Genomic DNA, 27,198 nt, shown 5'->3' on the forward strand with positions numbered 1-27,198 from the left:
TCAACGATATTTGTTGAGATAAAGTCTTGAAAATGTCTTGCTGACATTTTGCGTTTAGTTCTCACTGGTTTAAGACAAGGCTGAAATGGTATAACCCCTCCACTACCTTGAACAGGAAGGTCAGGAGTAGCTCCTTTCTGCGTGGTTGATGATGAAAGCTCGTAGAATAAGGTACTTTAGTCACTATTAAAAGGTGTCTTCTTACTTTCTTTATTATATTTTGAATTACTAACTTTATCTACACAAATCTACATGAAATATTTTTCAGGTGAATTTGCAATCTTGTGTCTTATTATGTTTCAGGTGTGGTCTAGTAATTTAAACTGCCCTGAATGATGGTTAAGACGTGCAAAACTTAGTGTTTACTCCAACACATTATATGCTTGTGTTGTAAATTGATAAACTGCATACCTGATGTTTTGTACAAAGTTATCCATGTAGAAAACTAACTCATAAAAACAATAAACTAACCAAAGTATATTTTCTATTGAAGGTTTAGATTTTAATTTAAGATAGGGTTTCTTTAAGATTATCAAATGCTCTATTTCATCTAAAAGAATTGAATAGGTTCAATTTGGCAATTTTTCTTACGCCCATATTGTAGTAAAGGTGAACGATGTTGTCACTTGGTTTATTTTGATCAAACCTGATGTGCCTTGTAAATTAAAAGCATAGCTTGGATGAGTTCAGCTTTGATATATTTCCAAATGGATTACTTCAAATTATCATAAACTTTAAAGTCTGAGTTGCCATTTAAAAACATATGAAGTGTGATATTTCAAAATCCAAAACATTGAATACATATATATCTTAATTTGTCAATTTTATGTGTACACTAATGATACCAAGTTACGTAACATTGTGACAGATAGGTAACAAATGTGTTCACTGATTTGAAAGTTGATTTGCAATGTAATTGATGAAGTTATCAATCAAATGTTATATTTACTATTATTATTGAGATGTCAATCAAAGATTTAAAAGTTGATTATGAGGAGTTACAAATTTAATCACAAATCCTATCTGTGACTTGAGGCCGTTTATAGAACACTTTCCGTTTTTGATCACTTACTTTGCCTCTGGCATTTCAAATTTTATGATTCAGATTTTTGTTGTAAAAGTAGGGCAAAAATTTGTTTAAAAGAAAATCTCCAATGATAGTGATGAAAACAAATATTGTAACAGTTGCACATTGAGTCGGTTTCAAAAACCTAAGCACCTTAGTGAGGTACTAGAGCACAGTCAGTTAGAAATGGCGGCTGTGGATTCCAATCTCAATCAACAAGTGAAAGTCAATTGACTCATAATTCCAGTCTCCCAGCTATAAATGGGTACAGATAATCCAGGAAAGATCAGTGCCAAGAGGTTTGCCCAAGGACCAGCTGGTTGAAAGGATCTTTAACTGTAATCCTATGAGGATGTCAATGGCAGCAAACAAATTCTGTAAAAAGTCTGTTAGAAACATAGACTGCTGTAATGTTATAATCATATGATTCATCTACAATCTTTAATAGGGCAGCTAAAGTCTTGACGATGTTATTGATTGGTTGGGTCATTGACAACTACCAAACCTTGTGGACCTCGCAGGGCTTCGCCTTAAGTTGGTCCAAATTGTTATGTCAGACCTTCAATGTAGACAGCTGTTTCGTCGACTGGAAAAAATGTGAAGGTACTGAGCATTGACTAGTACTTTACTATTTCCCGTAGATTTTTGGCCACGCCAACAATGGCAAGAACAAGTCTATGGGCAACACAATGAACTGAAGGCAGATTTCTCTTTCAAAAGGGCTGCTATGCTACCTTTCTTTCTCAGCATAACATCCGACCCATATCATAGATTTTATTGACATCTATATCATAAACAGTGAACAATGCAATCAATGATTCTGCTAATTGAATCTGCCCGGCATCATGAATGTCAATAAGTTTGAAAAAAACGTCTACAAGCACTGTCTTTCAATTAATTGATACTAGAATTAAATGTTTTTCACATGACAAGTCCGTCGATTCATCAATCATAATGCTTATACTAGGGCTATCACACATGTCACTAACAAGATCTTCATTTAGAACATTTGAAATTATCTGGAGGAATTTATACGCTGCTTTATGATTGCGATATAATTTATTTGTAATATCACTTCCATTTAACCCACTCAACAGATTAATAATAATGATTAATTTATGGAGAGCGTGCTATAATAATGATAATAATAAGTTCTTTATTTTACATGGGTCAGAATTAGGCCCAATACACAAAGACATGGCCCTGTCTTACATTCAGCCCATGGTGACAATATAATGAATGAAAACAAAAAATACACAAAATACCTCGATGGACAACCTGTTTAACAAATACACAAGTACATGTGTATTAAATGTACAGTCTACTTTGCTGTGATCAAGTACATGACCACAAAAGATGTAGGCGAAAGCCTGTTCCCCGATCGTATTATGTAAATAAATATTTATAATAATCGCGATATTCTCATGTGCTATGTAATACATATTCCTTTTGAATTTGAGTTTAATTAGCTGTATAACTCAGTATATAGATGACTTAAGCGCTTTAACAGGTAGTTTTATGTATAACATGGTTATTCTAGTTATTATAATTGTGGATTATAATGAGATGAGAAATAAATGAAACTGGTATACTATCTTAATATTGATCTATGATCTATATATCCAGTATTATATTTCTACTATTTCTGAATATTAATATTAGATAATATCTACTCAGCTATTCACTGTAGACTATTATAACAACATCTTGTATAATTATACCTATTATATTACAATATATATGAAAGCTATTGACCTATTTATTTTTTAATTGACATAATTTTTTAGAGATTGAATAGATGATATACTTTCTCATGGCATTAGAATGGTACAAAATAGATGATTAAGCAAAACAGATTATAATAATGCAAAAATTTGGTCACACTGTAGGAAAATGAAGAAGAGTGCTGTTGAAATGAATATATTTGAAGTGTATTCTTAGGAAGTTTGGCTTCATTCTTCTGGCTTAAACATATGTTTACTCTAGGGCTGCAATGATTCTTGAAGTTCAAAGATACAATCCAACGATACATCCAACGATACAATTTATTACGATAATTATCGTGATTCATTTATTAGAGAAGGAAAGAGAAAAAATTAGAAATTTGTAACATTACTAACAAGTTTGTCACTATTAAGAACTTCAGAACATTTAAAAGTAAGGAATTGTGATAAAAAATCTCAATTTTTAAAGTCAGAAATGAATTTTTGCAAATTTTAATGTGAAAGTCTGTTTGTCATTTGTTATTAAACGGGGCTAAGAATTTATTGTGCTGATACATCACGATTATTTTTATCCAATGCAATGCATCGATAAGACAGAAAGAATCGCGATCATCCATTCATCAGTGCATCGTTGCAGCCCTAGTTTGCTCAAAATGCTTTAAAACCAAGAATTAGTGACGAAATTTAGTCTAAATTCTCTAATTGAATAGGTCATCTTCACTAATGATTCCAGTGGACCCAGCTGTACATGGGTATGGACAATCCAGGAAAGATCAATGCCAGCTGGTTTAAAAGATCCTTAATTGTGAGCTTAAGTTGTTATCATTGTAAAATATACTTGCTTCTTTCTTTCTTTCTTAATGGGGCTGATTCTAAAGCAGAAATGACACATGAACATTGAAAATCATTATTGAAAACTAAGATAAATACTGCAGTAATTATATTTATTGCAAGTTGAGAAATAGAGTAGTTTGTGCTTCATTGAAGGATATTGGTATTTAATGATTCTGGGTATTTATTTATCATCTATCATCCCACTTCCACCAACTGAAATTTGAAATAAAATATCTCTTGTAAAAATTGAAAGGTATATGAGAGTTATAGGAATAAAGTATGAATTTTGTGAAAACCAATATAGTATGATCTTGTGAAAATCAATAAATAAGTATGAGAGTAAGAGAAGTAGAGTATGATCTCAAGTGAAATAAATAAGTATGAGAGTAAGAGAAGTAGAGTATGATCTCTAGTGAAATAAATAAGTATGAGAGTAAGAGAAGTAGAGTATGATCTCTAGTGAAATAAATAAGTATGAGAGTAAGAGGAGTAGAGTATGATCTCTAGTGAAAGATATAAGTATGAGAGTAAGAGAAGTAGAGTATGATCTCTAGTGAAAGAAATAAGTATGAGAGTAAGAGAAGTAGAGTATGATCTCTAGTGAAATAAATAAGTATGAGAGTAAGAGAAGTAGAGTATGATCTCTAGTGAAAGAAATAAGTATGAGAGTAAGAGAAGTAGAGTATGATCTCTAGTGAAATAAATAAGCATGAGAGTAAGAGAAGTAGAGTATGATCTCTAATGAAATAAATAAGTATGGTAGTAAGAGGAGTAGAGTATGATCTCTGGTGAAAGAAATAAGTATGAGAGTAAGAGAAGTAGAGTATGATCTCTAGTGAAATAAATAAGCATGAGAGTAAGAGAAGTAGAGTATGATCTCTAATGAAATAAATAAGTATGATAGTAAGAGGAGTAGAGTATGATCTCTAGTGAAAGAAATAAGTATGAGAGTAAGAGAAGTAGAGTATGATCTCTAGTGAAAGAAATAAGTATGAGAGTAAGAGAAGTAGAGTATGATCTCTAGTGAAATAAATAAGTATGAGAGTAAGAAAAGTAGAGTATGATCTCTAATGAAATAAATAAGTATGAGATTAAGAGAAGTAGACTAAGAGAAAGAGAAATATAGTATAATCTCTTGTCAATAGGCATTAAAGAAAGAGGAATTGTGTATGATCTGTTGTAAGACTGACAAATGAAATGTTTTGTACTCTGCCACAAGTGTCAAAAATAAATTATAACCAAATTTGATCTTACTGTCCAATGCTACAAGCAAGAGATAATATTCCCATTCATTATTTATGACTCCATCAGCTGTTAATAAAAAAAACATGGAAATTATATAATTAACAAAATATGACTGGTAGTTTGAATTGAAATGAAATTGTATGATCAGTCCTTACTGTTCTATGACAAAATTTTGCTGTATTTTGCTGTTGATTTGGGTCTTGAATGTACTTAAATAGTTTTCAGACATACTGGAAATGTATGAAAGTCTCATAATTCCTTGAAAAATATCTCAGATTATGAATTTCATTTTCAATTTCTATAAAAATGTTTTCTATAATGTCATTGCTTTGACAGGTCTAAAAAAAATGACTGGTCGTCTTTTTAACATTCAAACGTGGATAATCCTGTACACACATGGATTTGAAGGCTTAAATTTTGACAGTGAGTTGTGAACATTATTACTGTTCTGTTTAGCTAGACGAACCTTTCCCTTTAAATTGATCAATTAAGAAAAGTGAAATAAACTTAAATTGATTACCATTAAGATCAGCTGCCAGCATAACTGGATTCAATTCGATATCATTTAGTCCTAATATTAAAACTAATTCATCTGGTGTTATAGCTCCATCTAATCCTGCAGCATAAAGTTGAGCAAGAAGACTAGCTTGTCTCTTCTTCACAGTATGTTGCCCTTCTCTTTTCAAAATATCTGAGCTTTCCAGTGCAGAATTAAAAGCTTGACTTAACATCAACATAATCATGGCAACGAAAAAAATGGCAAGGGTCTTCATTCTGTTATTTCATGAATATAAATAGAAACATTATAAGTTAAACATATTATGGTTGCAATATAAATGAATTTTCATCTCCAGTAAGAGTTTTCCAATATTCTGAGTTCTTTTCTGGAATATAGAACTTATGTGTATAGATCACCCCTGGTTCCCAATTACTTTATTTCATACCCTTTCTACTCTTAGTCATCCCTTGAATCCATTAAATAGAAGGAGCAACAATGGAAGGATCAGAAAATGTTTGTTGCTAGACATATATATTTCAATCCATTGCTATCATATCTATTCATCATATTGGCCTCTGGTTACCACAATGGCAGAGAAGGTCTTTATTATGATGCACTAGATGGGAATGCAGGTTGAAATGTTTCTGTACGTTCCCACTTATAGATGAATATTATGAAACTTTTGAGTTCAACTCTGTAACGAGTTATATAGACGGATTTGATATTGGTGCTTCTATAATTAGCATTTTTTCTTAGTGTGACATAGTATCAAACTACCACCAATTTAAAGGATTGTTAAGAGGTTTTCTAAAAATTGTATGTGTATCAGGGACACTGATAGCTTCAAATTGCATTATTCCTTTTCCAATATTGCCTATCATAGCAGCTTTGAAGATAGTAATGTCATAAAACACTTGCTTTTAATAGAATTGCAAGAGCCATATGTATCTGACTGAAATTTGGAATGATGCAAATTGATGCCATCAGTTTTCCAGATACACATGAAAAGTTAAGAAACCTTTGTAACAATCCCTTTAACAAGAATATATAAGTAATGAAGAATGTTCTGTAAAAAGAATAGAAATAGAGTTATACTTACTTTACTTTGTATAAGTTTCAAATTACCTATGAAATTCTGCTGTTTTTCAGTGCCATTTATATTATTTAGTGGTGACAAAATTCATTATATTGTTTTTCTTGTTATGAAATATATCTATTTGATAAAATCATACTGAAAATAATATGTACACAGTATTTGTGTGAAAAATTAAGTTTTGTATTATAGAAGAGTATTAAAGTAACCATTCTAGATGGATCAATGCCAGTAATATTCAAGACTTTTTTATGTCTTATATACTTGTTTGAAGTTGTAAACAACAAGAAATTGTACAATTCTGCATCTAACAGTGTAAAACACTTTTTGAATCCAAGTATATCAAAGCAAATTAAAGCCAGAGAAGTCTCATTATTCAAGTCTATTTCTCCCTGCAGAATATTAATTCCATATTAACAGCCTTGTTTATCAAGACAATATTTGTTTTACTCTGTACAATGGATTTTAATTTAGATTCCAGGAGAAAAAAAAACAAAACATTTTTTCATAATGTTTCTTTACTCTTTGAGAACTTTAAGGCAAATGTCATCTTCATGACTGAAATACATGCATTATGGCTTATCGATTTAACTATTTTCATTGAAATCACTGACGTTGTACCTTTTCAATTTAGAATGTCACCTTTAAATTGTAATTCTGAATTGATATCAGATTCTTCTTAATATTTAAAACAATGTCATAATTATATATGCACATTACATATGGAAAGTGAAAGTTGTAGAAGAACTGAAATACCTACTATACTTAATGAATTTTACACTCAAAATAATCTCTCACTATACCAGATAAATAGCTATCACAACCATCAAAGCAATAAAATGTTTAAAAAATAATCACAAAATCTTGCAATCAAAATTTATGGTTATTGGAAATTTGAACATGTACACTTTCACACTTACATAACAGTTCTTCAGTAAAATTTAAAAAAAAAACATAGAAAATTATCTAAAAAATAGAAATAATCTTGATAGCAAATTTATTGAAAAAATAAATTATGTTGATATCCACTTGATATTAAAAATACAGACATTGATATCAATGTAAGATTTAAGATATATGAAAAAGTACACATTGATATCAATGTGATATTAAAAATACATAATAATAGACATTGATATCAATGTGATATTAGAAATACATAATAATAGGCATTGATACCAATGTGATATTAAAAATCAATGTGATATTAAAAATACATAATAATAGGCATTGATACCAATGTGATATTAAAAATACTTAATAATAGGCATTGATACCAATATGATATTAGAAATACATATTAGTAATAGGCATTGATATAAATGTTGTATTAAATATACATAGAATAATACACATTCATATCAACCTGATATTACAAATACATATAGATAATAGACATTTATATCAACCTGATAATAGACATGCATATAGATAATAGACATTGATATCAACCTGATAATAGACATGCATATAGATAATAGACATTGATATCAACCTGATAATAGACATTGATATCAACCTGATATTAAAAAACAATACTGTTAGTGCATAAAATCAGCATGATAGTAAATTCCCTAAATAAATTATGTTTTGGGGACAAAAATGGATTTACAGTTTATATTGAAAATAAAAATTAATCAAACAAGTTAAGGAACAAGAATATCAGATTGTGTGGTTTCAGCTCCAAACTTTCCTAATGAATTATTGAAAGCATGTCATTGATTGAGGTCAGTAATATAATGAAAAGAATATAAAGTGACATGTTTTTCTAATATAACTTGACAGTCAATTAATTGGTTATGACTAGATTCATCTTGAAAATAGTCTAATAGATAGAAGTGGAAGAAAACAAAAACCTGAAATAGGTTTAAAAGAAAGGGATTGACATGGGAATTCTTTGCTATTTTAAGTACATTTATGTGTCGAAATTTGCAGGATTTGCTTAAATCGACTTTGCATTAATAAAATGCAAACAAGGTATATTAATTTGTTGGAAGCACTTACTGTTAAGGGCCAACGGAATATTTTTTTTATCTCGATTTCAACCTCAATTTAAACTTATAGATAGGAAAGCACAAGAATCGAACACTGTTTGGTTTTGTTCATGATTCGTTATATTCTGAGGATTACTATAACTTCTTAATGGTTATTATTTTCCATAAAGCCTTCTGCTGTCACATGTATAAACAGCAATATTATGACGAAAGTCAAGGTTAGCGATCTTCAAAGTTAAAAACAAAAAAGGGTCACATTTGATGAGCTGTTGCTATCCACGCTATCCACCATGACACATAACAATATACCAGTCCAACATGGTAAGCGATCATATTTTGGCATCGAATTATATGGCTAGTGTCTCAAAAATGTATATTTGTGGAATAGAAACTAGAATTGGTATGATACAAGACTATCAAGTAGACCCTATCATCATGATATAAAACATTTCAAGCAAGAATCAATTTGCTATTTTAAGTATGTATGAAATAAATGCACCAACACGACTGGCAGAAAATGTTGTGAATTAATAGCCCTTGACTGGAATTTCGTGCTTGTTATGGGTATTTTATTGGTACATTTCAAGCAAGAATCAATTTGTTATTTATATGTTAAGAATATTTGGTAGATATGTTACTAACATGATGTGAATTAATAGCCATGAACTGAAATTTCGTGATATATAAGTTGGTGATTTATAACATATGGTCAGTTCATGACAGGATATCACACATCATGTTATATATATAGATATATCAGTATAACATGATATTCTTTATTACTCATTATATACAGATGTTATAACATATTGTTTCAGAACCTAAAGGTTAGATTTTTGTAGTCTTCACTAAAATCAAATGTTTTATCTTTATTGAGTCTCTATATATAACAATTACTATATTTCTTTAACCATACATGTGAACAGGTTAAGAAAAAAAATCTGGAGATTGGGTGAAAAGTCGGGAGATTTTTCCAAAGTGCGTAAATTCGTGATTTGAAACTCCAAATTTATTCTGTCTTTTTTTTTATGTAAGCCTTATGCCGTGTAAATGAATTAAATTGATCATAGACCTACATGACACAGTAAACATTAAAAAAACTATAATTAGGGATAGGCCTTCCCAGGTAAAATAATTCTAGAAATAATGCCTGATTTTTCAAATTTAGGGTCCCAAAAAATTAATATTGTCATTCTTCAGTATTGATTGAATCAAAAATGATGTCAAGGTGAAATGATGTTTGAAAACAAGAAAGCAAGCATGATCCCAGCCCTCTAAATTGAATGGTACCAATAGGCCTACGACTTAAACACGACATTTAGACAAGATTCCACTAGTCGTCTTATTAACATATAATATTGAATGAATTGGACATGTCTGTACAAAGTCAATTTTTACCATTTATATTTTTTCGAATTTCTAAATAATACATATTAATTTTTAAAAAATATTCCTGAATTTATTATGATAGCATAAAAAATATGACTAGAGATCACCACATTCTGCCAACACTTTCCTTATCAGGTCAGGAAATAGGGGTTTACTTTCCTAAATTTGATTTCAGACAGAAGTCAGCCAACTCATTGAACAGAGGCAAGGTTTTTCTCATATTAGTGTCTGTTCAAATCTGTTCATCTTTATACATAATTCTGTAATTTATTGTTATCAACTAGCTTGAAGGGATTCTCCTTTGTACTGTTATGGTAATCTTGGTGCTGTAATGTCAGAATATTTGACTAGATTTTTGAAGCCAAGTGTAACATATACAAAGATGAGAATATATTTGATGTATATTTTAGGTATAATGAAGCAGGAGACAGATATTTAGATTTATTGGCTATTATTACAGATTCTACATATATTCCACCATATCAGGTACATATAGTTCCATTGTATTTGATTAAAGATGGGTTCCCTTATTTTCATTTATGGAAATGAAAATGCTAATACTTATATGAATAGAAAGAAGATGTATTCAAATGACTTGCAAATATACCAGTTTTTCTCACATGTCCAAAATTAATTCATAATTAGCTAAATTAAATGACCAGCAGAATTCCAATGAGTGGCCGATCTAGAAAGGTCAAAAAATCTTTTTTTGTTTATCCTGACTGTACATACATGTTCATTTATGATTGGTTAAAACTTATAATTATATGCAACTAGAACATAATGAAATGATTAAGAATACATGATAATTCATAAGAAACAACATTTAATCAAATAGTTTGCTTAATTTGGCACTAAAAAATAAGGAAACCCATCTTTAAATTGAATCAAACAGAGTTTAGTTTTCATAAATTTGAACAAAAAAGTTTTTTATCTTACAAAAGAAACAGAATGCCACATTAATAAGAAAAATCTGTCATTTTTATACGCCCACATGTAAGATGGGCGTATATTGTAATCACCCCGTCGGTCCGTCCGTTCACATTTGGCTCGTGCTCACTCTACAGGCTACTTTTGATTTTTATTTTGTATGTCAATGTTGTTATGAAGATGATCCCTATTGATTTTCGTGATGATCGGATAATTTTTCACCGAAATATCGTGTCTGACTTGACGTTTCACTCTATTAGCTATATTGTGCAACCCTGTAGTCACTAAAGACTGTTTAATCATTTCTGACAGCTGCCAGTGGGCGTATGTTACCTTGCCTGGCAAGCTATCTTTTAATATTGTCACTGTTGAGTTATTACTCTGTTGGAAAACATAATTTCTATGTGATGAATATTTGTTGACTTCACACTTAAATACATTTTGTCGTGTATATTTGATCTCTATGTATTTAGCTATTCTTTTTCAGTGCCTTTCTTCAGTACAAAATCTATTTCTAAAAGAAAATAGTATAACTCTACCAGATATAGCATCTGTTTACCTTCAAACTTGTCAAAGTTTAAATCTTTCACAACAATATGACCAATGTTTGACAGTTTCTGATGCTGCACTCTCATCATATACTTCTGATGAACATGAAGCTTCTGATGATGATACTGAGGATGGTAATGCCAGGTCTCCTTCAAGTGATGCATTTGATGATTTGTTTGATGATGATGATGATGAACATGACCAGCGTAAAAGACATAGGTCAGACTCAACCAGTAGTAATAAGTTGAGATATAGAAAATGGCAGGATGTCCATTGTCAACTGATGTTAATGTATTGTAAAGCTGAAGCACTAGTCAAATTAAAGAGAACTGATCAAGCTATCACTGTCTATGAAAGGTATTTTGTTGTTTTGTGAGTAATTGATTGGAAAAGATTGCTTTCTACATTACTTTTTTCTTTCCCAAGTAAACTGCATTCAAACTACATTAAAGATGGGTTCCCTTATTTTTATTTATGAAAATGAAAATGCTAATTCTGATATGAATAGAAAGTAGAGGTGTTCTAATGACTTGGAAAAATACCAATTGAGTGACCGATCAAGAAAGGTCAAAAAGTCTTCCTTTGTTTATCAAGACTGTACATACATGGACATTAATGATTGGTTAAAAATCTTGATCATATGTAATAATATTATAATGATATGATTAAGATTACATGATAATTCATTAGAAACATCAATCAATCAAATAGTTTGCTTAATTTGACACTAAAAAATAAAGATACTCATCTTTAAAGTGACTATATTCTATAAGATGCAGTTGATGTTTAAATTTTTCATTTGTTTTGTTCATGTTAACTTTTTGGAAAATTGAATAAAAAAACTAAATACTGAAAAAAATGGTTGAGATTTTTGAATAAATGAAATAAATTTCCTTCACTGTATCTAAGAGTATCAAATTGATTGTATGTGGATTACTATTGTAGACTTCTTTCACACTTTCTGATACATAAACATCTCTTTTATTTTGAAGAGTAATCGAAACACTCCAAGAATTTCCAACAACTGTCCCGCAGTTGATCACAGACACTTCTGCTGTTAATGGACAAACAATTGAACAACAAGCTAAAAGGCGACGAATCAGCTTAACTGGCCAACACATTTCTGGTATGTTCTAAAATTATCTCTTTCAATGGTTTAGAGATAGAAAAGCTTAAATAAACAAGAGCAACCTTGACACGTTTTTATATTTGACGGTCTGCTATTCAGTCGCAGTATAACACAGGTCGTCTGCAGATGTACATGTTAATTTCATGAATGCAACTGTGAAAAGTCAGAATTAGAATTCGGTCCTCCTACACAAATAAACCTTTTCTACAATAGTTGACAGTTTTAGTTGATGTTTATTTTGGCTCATCCTTAACACATTTTTTGGACTTGTTTTTGTAACAAAATATTTCTGGCTTTTGTTAGTTGCTTACAAAAACTTTTGGTGCAGTGTCACTTGTGTGAGATCTAGAAATATTTTTAACAGAGAAGATTGACGTTAATTTTTTTAGTGGTAAAAGTTGTGACTCATTCTTCTTTTTGAATTATTTATTACAACTGATTAATGTGTCATTCACGGAGAAGCAAAGTTTGCACTCAAAAATTTTACTACATCAGCTTGAAAAAAGGTTTATTGGGATTGGCACTTCCTGGTAATTTTCCCTAAATACAGCTCATTTAAAATCATGCATGATAATCTATAGATAATTAAAAGATTTTTGAAACGTTGTCTATGTTATATAAGCCTATTGACCTCACAGATTGACAGTTAATATAAAATACTATGAAGATTTCGTTTTTTAGAAAAAGTAGAGCTACCGTAAAATTTATCGTAAAAGTGAAAGTAGAATCTACTGGATGTTGTTATAAAAAGTGTGTCACGTGGGTCTGAAATACACATTATCAGGTGAAATTAGCTCAAATTAACATCTTAATTGGGGGATTAATTAATCAGGCAATGGTAATATTATTACGTGATGAGATTAACACGTGTTACCGGCAATCAAGATACAAGTAATGAAAGATATATCGTTGATTTATGGTACAGAATTTGGACATTGAAAACGGTAGGTCCCGTGAGTGAAAATTTGGATTAAGAAAAAAATGAAAAATAGGTAGAATTGGACATCCCACCGGTGGACATCATGCAAAAGTGGTAGAAACCCGACAACATCGGTAGATTACATGTATGTCATTTTGCTTCACAAAACTGACAAACCACATACCAAGTAATGATTTTATACAGAGGTCCATGGTGGAACAAAAGATCTAGGCATTGTTCCAGGTGATTGGAATGATACAGAATATGCACACTTTTGTTTCTAATTCAGTGAATGGTACAATCATCAGAATGGTTACCACTTCTTGTTTACCATCAAACTATTTCTTAGAGGAATATCTCTGTCTTTCAGATGAACCTGCATCATGTGAAGATGAGCAGTTCATGGTATCAACAGAATGGCAGAGCTTAATGTGGTCAACATGTCATCAATTAACACTAGTTTTATACTCATTATCTAAATATGATGATTGTTTACATTTCACTAGACTAGCTTTACAACTAGAACCAGGTAATTTATATCAACTAGACATGCTTTACTTTACAACTAGAACTAGATAATTCATATCAACTAAACTAGCTTTACAACTAGAACCAGGTAATTTATATCAACCAGACATGCTTTACTTTACAACTAAAACTAGATGATTTACATTACTATATTGGCTTTACAATTAGAACTAGATAATTTATATTACTATATTAGCTTTGCAACTAGAACTAGATAATTTATATTACTATATTAGCTTTACAACTAGATCCAGGTAATTACTAAACTAGCTTTACAACTAGAACTAGGTAATTTATATTATTATACTAGCTTTACAACTAGAACTAGATAATTTATATTACTATATTAGCTTTACAACTAGAACTAGACAATTTATATTATTATACTAGCTTTACAACTAGATCCAGGTAATTACTAAACTAGCTTTTCAACTAGAACTAGGTAATTTATATTATTATACTAGCTTTACAACTAGAACTAGATGATTTATATTACTATACTAGCTTTACAACTAGAACTAGATGATTTATATTACTTAGCTTTACAACTAGAACTAGATGATTTATATTACTTAGCTTTACAACTAGAACCAGGTAATTTTTATTTACTAGACTGGCTTTACAACTAAAAGCTGGTAATTTATTATAAGATTTTATTCCTCCACATAATATGAAGAGTCACATAGTGCATACAGATAGAAAATTAAAAAAAAAAACATTTTTACAAAAAAAATAGTGGAACTTATTAGAATAGTTTAACATAAGTGCAATTCTTAGATATAGAACTAATGAAATTGAATACTAATTTTCCAAATATGTACAATTTTTCAACATTTCCAACAAACATTGCTGGATTAAATTTAGGAGCTCAACTTTAAACTGGTAATATTTTCAAACAGTGTGAAAGGGCTTAGTGCTGTACTTGACTTGTTTTGATTTTTTTTTACCATATACAAGTGGTGTGTTTGATGAATTTCTCACATAATCTGCTCATCCTAAACATTGAATTCATTCATAGCACATAAACTACTACATGTAGGCCTCTGAAGTATTTATACAAGCTAATTGTTCTCATCCACTGGTAGCTATTAATTGTGAATCACATTTATTCATGTTTACATTTGATTGCTTTTATCTTACCAATAAAACCTTTTAACTATCAGTTCAGGCGACAAGTTTCCATTGTAGAAGAGATAACTATGTCAATAAAATTGACCAATTTTAAAGTGTGTAGTAGATACATTTATTCATTCATTGATATTAAAATCATTGTACCAGATAGATTTTTAAACCAAACTTTTGTTGGTGAATTTTACTTATTATTTTTATGCAGGTTGAAATATCAGCTCATGATAATTACTCATAGTTCTAAAATAACTTTGTGTTAATTAGTTTTACAGGTTTATATTTCATATAACAAACTTCCCTCAGATTTCAACTTATATCTCCAAAATTTAACCTGCTTTTATCTGTAAAAACTAATTTTAACATAATGATAAATAACTTTGCATTTTTAACTGCAAGGTCAATCAAGTCAAATGCATAGCATGTAGCATATCCTACTGTGTCCAACAAGCCAATTTTACAAAAGCATTGAGTAGCCATAGATCCCATAGAAGAATGACGATTTAGTATTTTCTGAACAAAACATCTGTAAAGGGACAGGTGTGCCATTGTGAGGGGTTGATTTTAGTCTTGAATATATGTAAATAGTCTTGAGAAGTCACATAATTCCTTTAAAAATACTTCAAATTAGGAATTTTTCTCACTATTTCTATATGTCTTTTCTATATATCACAGAGTATCATAACGTGACAAGTCATCATTTTAACATTCAAAGTAAGATAATTCTGTACACACATGGATTTGATGGTGAACTGTGAACATTATTACTGATTGACTTAGCTAAAAAAAAATTCCAGTTTCTGAGACTAAAGTGGCCCTTTAAAAGTTTGCCAAGATCTTTCTTTCATCAACTTCATTTAGTTATTATTTTCAAACCATTTTCCACATAATCTTTATTTTTCAAATCATCATTATATGAATATGATGTAATTTGGTGCATATTGCCCCCTTAATGTTGATATCTTTAAATATCTGCTTCACTCAAGTTATTTGAATGAATGTTAACTATCACCATTCACAAATAGCTTGAATGGATTGGTTAAAAAAACTTTCTTCAATTGAAAAGCAAACACATTAACATATAGCTGTTATAAGATGTTTAGTATAATAGTTCTTTAACACAAATATGTTTGTTTTCAATTGTACAACTTCAAGTAGTCTAAAACTTGTGGACCCCTCTGATAGTTTATTGAGAATTTTCAACAAAATTATCAAAACTATCTTCTGGATGGTTTTACAAAGATGAATAAAATCTTTATTAATTGTGCAAGTGCAAGTCTTTTTACTAATTAATCATCTTTTAGTCAAAGGTAGAAACAATGATACAATATTTGACATCAGCTTATCAACAAGCTATAGTCTATGACATGCAGTCTATGAAGTTAACTCTAAGATGGTGACACATGCCTACCCTCTTAAAAAATTGTTATGGTACACAGAGTTTGTTTTACATCTCCACAACAAGATACCCTTTTCAATCTGCATCAATGATACATTGAAAAAAAATGCAATGCGATAAGGCACACCAGCATCAAAACAGGCTTTATAAAGCCAAATTGACTGATTGAAGTAAGGATGTTTTGCTTAGCAAACTCACTAAGTCACCCAATGTCACTCTGTTAAAGGTCTTCAATTGGTATTGTAGGGTTATCAAAGTCAGAGGTGATTGAAATTTGAATTTTTATAATGTTATCTTATCTTAGAGATAGTGAATATATATATATGTCTGAAATATGTATGATAACAGTACAGAGATTAGATAAACACACTTAGCCTTATTATATACCTATTGTTTATAAAAGGTGGGGTTATCAGATAATTACAAATCCTGTTCTAATTAGACCTTCATTGTCTTCTAACACTTTCAACTTTTCTTCTTAAAGGGTAACAGTCTGAATTTTCGGGGATTGATTTGGGTCTTGAATGTGCTTTAATAGTCTTAAGAAGTACTAAAACGCACGAAAATCGCATAATCCCTTCAAATATACCGCAAAATAGAAATGTCTCTGTCTCTTTCTATATAATATGTTTTTCTATATATGGCATAGTCTCACTAAAATCCAATTCGAATTTTTAACTTTCCAACGTAAATATGGATAGACATGGATTTGAAGGCTCAAATTTTGATGATGAGCTATGAACACTATTATTGATTATATAATCTTAAAAAAAATTCCTGTTTCTAAAACTAAGGTATGATTGGTGGAACGGATAGTGAAGGTGCTCCTTTAACTTTGGTTGATTCTTGAAGACAGTAGAAAATTTCCTCCTATTGACTTTATTAATTGGATTCTCGCCTTCTACCTTGTGATAAAGTTCTTATCCCTATTTTAGTTAAGGTACTGAAAATTCTAAGATATACCAACAAGTACCAATTATAATCTATATTTGGGCTCTGAATTATTAAGATGATAGATAATTATAGTCATGGTAAAAAAAATCTGGCCCTGCCCGTTTCTTGGATGTGATATACTGATGGGATATTGGCACATTTAGGGCCAGACATATAATGTCAATTCTTATGTGACCCACTTTAGACTGGCTTGATTTTGAGAATGTAGCCATAGTTAAAGCCAAATTTTGCATAAAATTTTGTATCTATTCAAATCTAATCCAAATGAGTTCAAGACATTGCTCGATATTCTACAATGTCTCGTACCAGAATACAGTTGATGGGTAGGTTTAATTTACACAGATGTATGAAGAAAGGAAAATCCTACTGTGTGATACCATGTAGTACCATTTCTGTCTGGCCCTAATTGTGTCAATGTCCCATCTGTATGTCAGGAACAGGTAAGGCAAGATTTGTCTGATAAACTGAGTTGTAGTCAAGTGTATGATGTTTTTGTGTTTATTTTACTATAGAAAACAGTGAGAGTTGGTATATATATGTTGAGATCCAAGAGAAATTACAGAATGAAAGAGAAGGATATAAAAGTTGGTTGAATCATAGAACTATACCAGATAATAATTCTTCTATTATAGCTAGACAAATACAACATAAACAGTCTTCAATAAGGTGACATATTCATAATGATCTATTTCATAAATAAAACCTGATAAATGTCATCTCAGCATCCCTTTTGGAGTGTGCACAATGGATACCTTTCAATATACTGTTAATTGGAAATATGGGGTCAATTCAAATTTAATGAGCTTTTTTTTAGAAATATTAAAACAGAACTTGAATCATGTTGTTATTTAGAGTTTCAGGCTATGTTTTTTTTTAATATATAATTTCAGGTCATTGGAAGATAAGAAGAATGATGAAGTCCATCAAAGGGAAAGAAAATATCTTCAATTAGATGTTAAAGCTTTACAGTATTTTGCCCAACAAAAAAGGTGATACTGACTTATCAAAGGTCCAAAAAGAGAAGGAAATGCAATTCATATTGCTAGGGTTATGCTAATTTTGCAGGTTTGTTCTTACATGCACTTCCAGAGTAAATTACTTCTTTGTTATGAATCCTTAGAGGCAAAAGAAGAATTGGAAACCAAAAGAATGAGTATCTATTTCAGTTTTCTACTATCTTTGTGCTTTGGTTGGTAAATTTGTCAATTTTGTCTATGTGATGTTGAATACTTGAGTCAATAAAAATTATAATTTTTAATACTGAATGAATAGAAACATCCCTCACATAAATTTCATCTGTACCATGTGAAATACAATCTTTAAGTGAAAATTTGTGGTCATGTTTATAGTTCTATCAATGCAAATTAAATGGTCGTTGTTATTTTTTGGTTATTGTCAATAAATCATGTTAAATAGATGTTAATGGTGTGTATTAACTTAGGGTGGAGTCTGTGGGGGCTGACCCCCAGTAAATGAGAATTAAGTCCAAGCAAAATCTTCTTCAGTTCAGAAGAGATTGCTTCGGTTACAGTGTCTTTGTACAAAATTCAAAAAGATATAGATTTTGTTATGTTTTTGGCACCTCAAAATTGACAGAAATGAGTTCTCTGTGTCTTTAATTCTACAAAATCTGAGCCAAAGTACCCATACATTACTGGCGACCGGGCTGTATAACTCTTTGAAAATTATGGATATGATGTATCCCACAAATTGTTATCACCAATGTAGCCCCTTTTTTCAAACTTATAAATGGCAATCAGGATACTTTAAGGTCTATTACACCTATTACGTTTTCTGGGCTGATATTTGTGGTTTCTGTAATTCCAGTAATCTTGACAGATCATGATGTTACTATTAAATTTAATCTCATTTAACCAAAATGGAAATAACTACAAAGATGAACCTCAAATATTGTTCAAAAATAAATTTTGCATGGTGCAAGTAGTTGCTGTAAGTGTCTCCAGATAACATACATTTCTGCAAGAAAACTTTTATGGAGTCATGACTCAAAATAAACCAACAAAACTGTTAAAAAGGTTATTTCATAGCTATATATTACAGTGTACTATTAAACCAAGCATAACCAATCCCTAATGTATATTTTAACATTGAAGTAATTGCTAACTTTCTAAAGAAATGTTATTAACCTAGAGGTATGTCATCTACCCAATGACCTTTGAACTTTATAAACTTGGAATAAGAACCACAAAGGGTGTGGGTAATATACTATACCCTATGTGACAGTGTTCATATTAAAGTACAAAGTAATATATTGAAAATAAATCCAATTGGGGTATTTGTCTTTACAGCCCATACCAGCTCTGGGTCGTACCTCAGTTTTATTTGAAAGGCTGAAAATATCAGCCTTGATAAAGAAACCCTTATTTTTTATGATAACCAAAAATACCATAGATCCAGACCAAAAAAAAAAAGTTATTGTAGGGAATATAGTCTTTTCCAATATTGACAATTTCGCTTTTATGCCCCTCCTGGAAAATGAGGACACAAATATTGAAACCATCATGCCAATTATCGAGCAGGTTTGGCATTATATCTCGGATTATTAATTGCCAAAGGGCAAGTTAGGCATTGTACACAAACCATCTAGAAAAGTCTAGAAGGGGTGCAGTGAGTAATGAATGTGTTACGCCACCAATATCATGAATGGAGAAAATAAATTAGACCAACCAATTGTATGTGAAATATTTGACTGGAGTGTCTGTCAAACAGAAACGTAAATTATACAACTTGTTTCAATTCTGACTTGGTTGTTGTAATTTTTTGTTTGATTGATGATAGGGCCGGTGGTTAGAGCTATTAGAGGGTTTTTCGAATTAGGGTTTAGGGTTGGTTTACTTAGCCACATAAATGAAAAATATTTTTCTGGTAGGCCTATGTTTTCGTATTACATGATGCAAATGAATATGAGCATTTCGGCTACCTTGATGAATTTAAGAGGGTACTAGTCGCGGTGAGAGGGGGGTGGGGGGGGGTGGGGGCACCCCGGGAAAATGTTCTAATCTAGGAAGGCGGACGATACATCCAACGCGATTTGGGGGCAACCCTGTATCTTGACCAAACTACAATATAACTTTTTACATAATCTGACATCATCAAATGTCACATATCAAAATGAAACGACGCCTATTATAAAACGTATAAACAATACGTTTGTGTTTGGCCATCACCATCAATTCTCTTATTGTGGTTTGTTCGTATAAAACATTACACCTTACGGGTATTGCTATACAATATTTAAAAACTTAGCATGGAACAAATGGAGATAGTGAGAAACATATAGCGGAAATCTCAGTTATTTATATCACTTGGGAATTAAAATTTCTCACTATTCCCTACAATCACTTCCAGGACATTATAATAAAAAATTGTTAAAAAATGCACCCGCCCTTGCTCCCCTGTATCTACGGCCCCGTGTTAAATACACACTATAGATAATCCCAAATCCTAAGACCATCATATTGCATAGCTTGAATAATAGCTGAAAAAAAGCCTGTGTCGAGTTCTGCTCAAACGGTCAATCGTGAATGTTCCACCAGTATTACAGAAACTGTTGAGGCACACTAATATTCAGCAACTCATGGCGAATAAAGTGTGCTATAATTTGAATTTTCTGGAAATTGGATTTTGTCCTTTCACTGCATTTTCGCATCTGACTGAAAGCAATTTCTGTTCCGAAGATTTGTTATTACTTTCAATATGACCTTCAAAAGACGAACGCGCGAAAAAGACATAAATTGCTAGTGGCGAGGCAAGCCTCTGAGACATGGGGGTACTTATTTGCGGCAGATTGACTGGGGAACAGGTTGAGATTAAAATGCTGCACCTCTCTGGAATCCTTACATGAAGCGTCTAAGAGGGTTTTCTCCCGGGAACATTTTAAAAAATTAGAATTGTTAAGGTACATTTTGGCACATATTTATATTTTTATATTTGTTAGAAATAAAGTCGGGGTAAAAACGGGGGAACGAACCAATTTTCTTTGGGAAAATGCCCTGTACCCACACTGCCGCCGCCATTCCACTTCCATATGGAATCATATAATAGATTTTTTTTTGATTGATCGAATATCTGCAAACATTCCGTGGTGTTAATATATGAATTGATTGAAAGTATATAGACCTTTATGTATATCTGACAATCTTTAACAGATATTCTAGTCTTATCTCATTCTTAACTTTGTTAATCAATAGATCGGTACGAAACTCTTCCATATAAGGAAATGCTCCATGAATATTATTCCTTATAAGGCTAGAGAAAATAAACAATAGTCTATATAAAGTTGACTAATATTTCATCAGGTATTTTTTTCTACATTTTTCTAAATCTGCCTATTTTTTATGAAAAATAAAAACTGACTCATTTTCAATGTTACACCACCCTGCTCTACAATTTCTAAATTTAGCTCAATAAATATAGGCTTAATAGACATTTTAGTAATAATAGATCCGGCACGTTTTGAGTTCTCTGGATGTTTTAAACTACATCTTTTATCTTGTAAATGATGATTTATTAACAAAATTGAATTACAAATCGTTCTCCTTTAATACCTGTTTCATATCATAGCAGATATTAAGCCAAGGGGGCAGGATAATAGCCTAAATAACAAGGATACGGTAAGAAAAATCAGGTAGGCCTAGCCTATCTCGTGTCCAGAATGTGGATATATAAAATTATGGCTCGAAATCAGTAGCCTATATACGAAATACAGTATCCACGTCATTGACAGTGTACATTAATTTGTACCACCCTCAAACTAAGACGTAAAAATGATATATACATGATATATATTTCAACCCCCGATACAAGATGTAAAGTGAATCATGTGACCCTACCATATCAAAAGACATGCGCAGTGGTGTCCGTGACATTGGGCGAGGTTTCTGCGTCATCGTAAAGATAAGTACGGTTCACAAATTGTCGGACATTTCTACAAAATTTGTCTGCCAAAATGAGCGACGAAGCGCCAGTTGTTTACGAAAATGATACCGCTAATGGAGCTAGCGATGGACCTAAACAGGAATTTGAATTATATATTAAGGTGAGGAGAATTTTTCTTGCCTTATTTCAACAGTACAAGGAGATTTTATGGCGGATTTAGCGATTCAGTACATTCAAGGAATCTGTGTCACCGAATGGCAACTTATTTAGGTAGATTTCACAGATCAATGCATTAGTTCTGAAACTAATAACTGTATGTCGACAACAGACTATCCGCTTTGTTATTCCATCTAAATCATTTACTAATTGTATCCTCTATTTAAACCGTTTGAAATGTGATATGTTTAGATCGAGGACATACGGCGCCATTTTACTGGGATAGTGACAAAGCAGGCAATCGAAAGTTATTTACATGTATTTGAGAAATTCACACTATGTTGCACACAGTGTTTATGTGTATGCATTCTAATTTCAATAAACCCATTATATTGATAAATAGTATTGCGTTAAAATGCCTATTTTAATATGCAGTTTACACTGTGTGTAAAATTTAAACCAACTTCATATTCGGCTTACCTCGCGACCTTGGGTATTCAAGCAGGACATCTTTAAAATAAGACATCTTTAAAATCAGACATCTTAAAATAAAATCCTGGTTGACAGTAGTCATATTATATAGTTCATTATGTGTGATTCATCTATCTGCACATTATGGCTTATAATATCTATTAATTATTTTGATTACTACTAATTAGTTCCAATACTTCAGCACATCAATTGCTGCTCCTGTTTTTATTAGGGTATATAAGCCATAAAAAGATACCACTTCTTGATTGGAGGCTGCTAACTAACTCAATAGATATTATTTACCATTTAACAGAATAATGATTATGGCTAATCCATGCTTAGTTTAGTCTTTATTGTCATATTGATTGATTTCAATAACTTTATTTCATTTAATTTCAGGCTTCAGCTATTGATAAGGAAACAAGAGGATCCTGTCCAATATGCCATCAGTGGTTCATGATTTCTTATTTAATGGCTGAAAACCAGGAAGGTGTCAATTTCAAAGTTTTCACAGTGCAAGCGGATTGTCCTCCTAAAAACTTCCTTGAAGAAGGCTGGAGTAAAAAATTCCCTGTGGTCAAGGCACGATCATGCTTCACAAAACTTGGAAAAGACATTTCAGGAATGATGTACGATACATTTGAAGAATTAGAAACATTCTTTGAAAGCATAAACCGAGATTGTCCAGAATTGAAACGTCATAATGCACCAAATGTTGGGGCCATGAAATGTATAGAAGATTTATACAATGTAAGTGTAATCTTATTTTTAAAGTCATAGAAATATAGACTGGTTTCAGTATTCATGAGGTGTGCATTCTTCACATGTGAAGTTTCTGTGCGTTTGGTAGTGGTAGAGAAGTATTTTCATTGGTACTAGTGCAGTCCTCCTTCATGTATATAACTGAATACCACCCAAAATTTTTTAGGTGTAAAGGAAACTTGTTATAAGACCTGCATAAATTATCTCCCTTCACCCTAATTCATTTTGTTCATTTCAGGCTTTTAATAAATTCTTGTCAGGCAAAAGTGAAAGCTTACTCATTACTGAATTGAAAAAATTAGAAGAATTTTTAGAATCACATGAATCCAAGTTTTTAGTAGATGATGTCCTGTCATTTTCTGACTGTCATTTGTTACCCAGATTACAGCACATCAGAGTTGCTGGCAAGGTAAGTCCAGTCATAAGACTTATTTATAAATAAGACAGCAGTAGTTCTTAGACACCTGACAATATTCAGCATTTATATTTGCCAAGTCTGCTAGGGGTATAAATACTATTATTTAGGTCACACATGGTATGTATTTAGACATTTCAATGTGTTGAGATATGGGTCTATAGACTATGGTGTCTGGGTCAGAAATTTTGAATTCATCCAATTTCTGCTCTCCAATTCATATCTTTGGCTGATAATATTCAGTAAACGATTTTTATTATTTTTTTTCTATTTAATGATAAGTTCACTTTTATGCTTTTAGGCTTATAAAGATTTTGATATTCCCAAAGAGTTCCCTCTTGTTTGGAAATACCTAGCAGATGCATATGAAGTACCAGCATTCAAATCGACCTTGCCATCAGACCAGGATATTATCTATGGGTATGAGAAGAAAGTGACCGGTGCTCCTGTGCGTGGAAAGGGACCTAAGCCTACCTTAGAGAAATTTACCTACACAACAACTGTGCCACAAGAGTACCTTGACAATGGAACAAATCATAATTCCCATGATGATATGGAATAGATTAGCTTCTTGTGACACTCTAGCTTATAAAAGATTTTATATAAATTGACTTTGCAATGAAAACACATCAAGTTTATTAACTAATACATGTAATTGTTGGGGGACCAAAAGAAAACTTTTTTCCTGCCGAAAAACATAATGTGATTTAATACCAATATGATTTAGGGGTAGCTGGAAGTCAATGTATTTTCTACCACAATGAAGGTTGTCTTGATTTGGACAATTTAGTGTGGAGGTCACTTGAGAAATTTGCATACACCAACCTGTTTTTAGTTGTTCTCCATGTTATGTTACATGTATTTCCATTGAGGAGTAATTTCCAACCAGAAAGTGTTTTTAATTTAGTGCAAAGCTGATGATTTTACTGCTTTTGTAACCTAATGCTGCAGTGGTGAAGAAAAATATTTGCAGTGACGTGGCACGAATCAACTGGCTTCCATGTGGATTACAAGATGAGGATTTTCTTTTCTAATATATTGTGGACCAAAGCTTTTCAGAGCATATCTTCATTATTTGGAGTATAATTTCGATTCGATTTTAATCTGCTTATTTTGAATATTTGAGGAGATGTCTTATTTGTTGTTCTGAAAAGAAAATTCTTGTATTTGTATCCTGTCCAGCAAGAATTATTTAGGATCAAAACTAGTATATGAGGTTATGATCGATATTTTTTTTGTCTTTGTTATATTATTTTTGAACAAATTTATGTGGTTGTAGGCGTTATAATTTTGTTGAATTAAAGAATTACTTTTAGATCAAAATAAGTCATGGGACTGAGATTCATGAACTTCTGAACCTTTGGCAACTAAAAATATTACAAAAATTGGCAAGAAAAATCTTCAAGATTTCAGTAGCCCCATTCCAAAAGAAAATACTAGATTTAGATTTCAACTGATTTTCTGTCAGAAATCCTGATCATTCCATTTTATATAAAAAAATCTAGTCCTGAAATAAATATTGCAGTTGATACTAAAACATCTGGAGTTATTTTGTACCACAGTCTCAGAAATTGTAATATTTCCAAAAGGTAATAAAATAATAATTTTGTTTATTAAAGATTATATTATTATATTTTGTACATTAGATTTCTTTTTTCTCTAACATCACTTCCACAAAGTCAAATAGATACCATTAAAATTGTTGGATCGTTCCTTGGACCTGCATTGATGTGTAAATATTTCAAACAAATAACCTGGCTCACAAATTTATGAGATGTTCTGTTCACAAATTAAGCAAGCAAAATAAACTTTCTTGGCCTGAACTGTTCTCATTTAGTAGTTTGGGTCATTATGCAGAATAAAATTACAGGGTTTGGGTAATATTTGAATAAGGAAAGTTAAAGAAATTTAATTGTTAGAGAATATTGAGATGTTTATAGAATTTGTATAATATTATGTATCTAAGATTATGTAGTATATTATTAGACCTAGATTTCTAGAATTATAAGCCAGGAGAATTCTTTTTAATTTTATGTTTTTGTTTTACCAAATTATGACATAGTTAATTTAATGAAGGATAATATAATATCAAGATTTGGCTCCTGCATTTATCATTGGAAATAAATATAATTCATATTTTGAAGTATGTGATCTCCTGTCAGCTATCAAGTGATGGCTAGGCCACATAAATATATAAAGATTTTCTTAACAAATGCATTCAGAGAATTCTATATGAAATATCATTGCTAAACTGTAAGAAAATGGCAACAATAGCTTCCTAAACCCGATGGCTATGTTTCACTTTTGGTTAAGGTTGGGTTGTTGGATAATGAATATGAGAGTGCCTTAATATAGCGCAACCAAGATGGCTGTTAAAACTGCACCAATATCTTTTCAATTCAAGCTGCTATGTTTTGAATGTCATGCGTTCACTTTTTTGATGGCTCAGTGGGTAACTACAAATAGAATACAAGTAAATTTCAGTAGCCAATCCCTTGGCTGTGCTTTAGACAAGCCACATACGAGTAGCTTTTATATTTGCTTGGATTGTATCAAGCTTGACACAAAACCATTGAATTTAAAGTGATCTAAGTTGGTGTAATGTAAATTCTTTGCTTCAACATTTTGCTTCATAATAACTTGATTAGAAACTAGTTATTGCCTGTTATTGTTTCTTTATAACTATACATGTATCTTCATGTAACCATTGAATAAACTCTGTTAAAACTTTCTAATTGCAATTTTATGGTCTCATTTCAATGCAGGAAGTCAAAGTGATTCTCTCTATTTTGAAGGTCCAAGATTCAATCTTGTCAGAGGTTGAAGTAATACCCTCGGGTTTTTCATCCCATTTTTTCCTTGTCAGTGATGAGAGGATAGAGATAAGAGATTCCTCAACAGTTGAAAATTAAAATTAGCTTTTTGTCTTTATACAACCACAAATATTTTGGGCGTATATTGTAATCACCCTGTCTGTCCGTCCATCAGTTCACATTTGGTTCGTGCTCGCTCTACAGGCGACAATTCTTTACAGATTCTTTTGATTTTTATTTTGTGTGTCAATGTCATTATGAAGATGATCCGATAATTTTTCCCTGAAATATCATGTCCAACTTAG

At 31.3% G+C, this 27,198-nt stretch overlaps 3 protein-coding genes across 3 annotated transcripts; 2 read left to right on the forward strand and 1 right to left on the reverse strand.

Moving 5' to 3' along the window:
- Positions 1–3,717: 3,717 nt before the first annotated feature.
- LOTGIDRAFT_232270 (hypothetical protein) lies at positions 3,718–5,642 on the reverse strand (the record flags this gene model as incomplete). Its single annotated transcript, XM_009056331.1, has 3 exons — positions 3,718–3,837; positions 4,879–4,935; positions 5,336–5,642. 3 exons carry the CDS (start codon positions 5,640–5,642, stop codon positions 3,806–3,808), a joined length of 396 nt encoding a protein of 131 aa, XP_009054579.1. The 3' UTR covers positions 3,718–3,805.
- A 4,625-nt stretch (positions 5,643–10,267) lies between these two features.
- On the forward strand, positions 10,268–18,790 carry LOTGIDRAFT_232271 (hypothetical protein). The gene is made up of 5 exons (XM_009056332.1): positions 10,268–10,330; positions 12,316–12,449; positions 13,742–13,900; positions 17,890–18,043; positions 18,268–18,790. The coding sequence occupies exons 3-5, from the start codon at positions 13,774–13,776 to the stop codon at positions 18,368–18,370; spliced, it is 384 nt and encodes a 127-aa protein (XP_009054580.1). The 5' UTR covers positions 10,268–10,330; positions 12,316–12,449; positions 13,742–13,773; the 3' UTR covers positions 18,371–18,790.
- A 3,479-nt stretch (positions 18,791–22,269) lies between these two features.
- Positions 22,270–26,821, forward strand: LOTGIDRAFT_189089 (hypothetical protein). The gene is made up of 4 exons (XM_009056333.1): positions 22,270–22,436; positions 23,303–23,653; positions 23,904–24,074; positions 24,382–26,821. The coding sequence occupies exons 1-4, from the start codon at positions 22,347–22,349 to the stop codon at positions 24,640–24,642; spliced, it is 873 nt and encodes a 290-aa protein (XP_009054581.1). The 5' UTR covers positions 22,270–22,346; the 3' UTR covers positions 24,643–26,821.
- The last annotated feature ends 377 nt before the right edge of the window (positions 26,822–27,198 follow it).

The sequence above is a fragment of the Lottia gigantea genome (assembly GCF_000327385.1).
Source record: "Lottia gigantea unplaced genomic scaffold LOTGIsca_27, whole genome shotgun sequence".
NCBI lineage: Eukaryota > Metazoa > Mollusca > Gastropoda > Lottiidae > Lottia > Lottia gigantea.

What these genes read in the sequence shown, in the direction of transcription:
- LOTGIDRAFT_232271 (XM_009056332.1), top strand. Translation starts at nt 13,774, where the DNA reads ATGGTATCAACAGAATGGCAGAGCTTAATGTGGTCAACATGTCATCAA. An exon ending in AGCTTTACAACTAGAACCAG is followed by an intron (nt 13,901 to 17,889) that starts GTAATTTATATC and finishes ATTTTACTATAG; the next exon opens with AAAACAGTGAGAGTTGGTAT. An exon ending in CATAAACAGTCTTCAATAAG is followed by an intron (nt 18,044 to 18,267) that starts GTGACATATTCA and finishes ATATAATTTCAG; the next exon opens with GTCATTGGAAGATAAGAAGA.
- LOTGIDRAFT_189089 (XM_009056333.1), top strand. Translation starts at nt 22,347, where the DNA reads ATGAGCGACGAAGCGCCAGTTGTTTACGAAAATGATACCGCTAATGGA. An exon ending in AATTTGAATTATATATTAAG is followed by an intron (nt 22,437 to 23,302) that starts GTGAGGAGAATT and finishes ATTTAATTTCAG; the next exon opens with GCTTCAGCTATTGATAAGGA. An exon ending in ACATCAGAGTTGCTGGCAAG is followed by an intron (nt 24,075 to 24,381) that starts GTAAGTCCAGTC and finishes TTATGCTTTTAG; the next exon opens with GCTTATAAAGATTTTGATAT.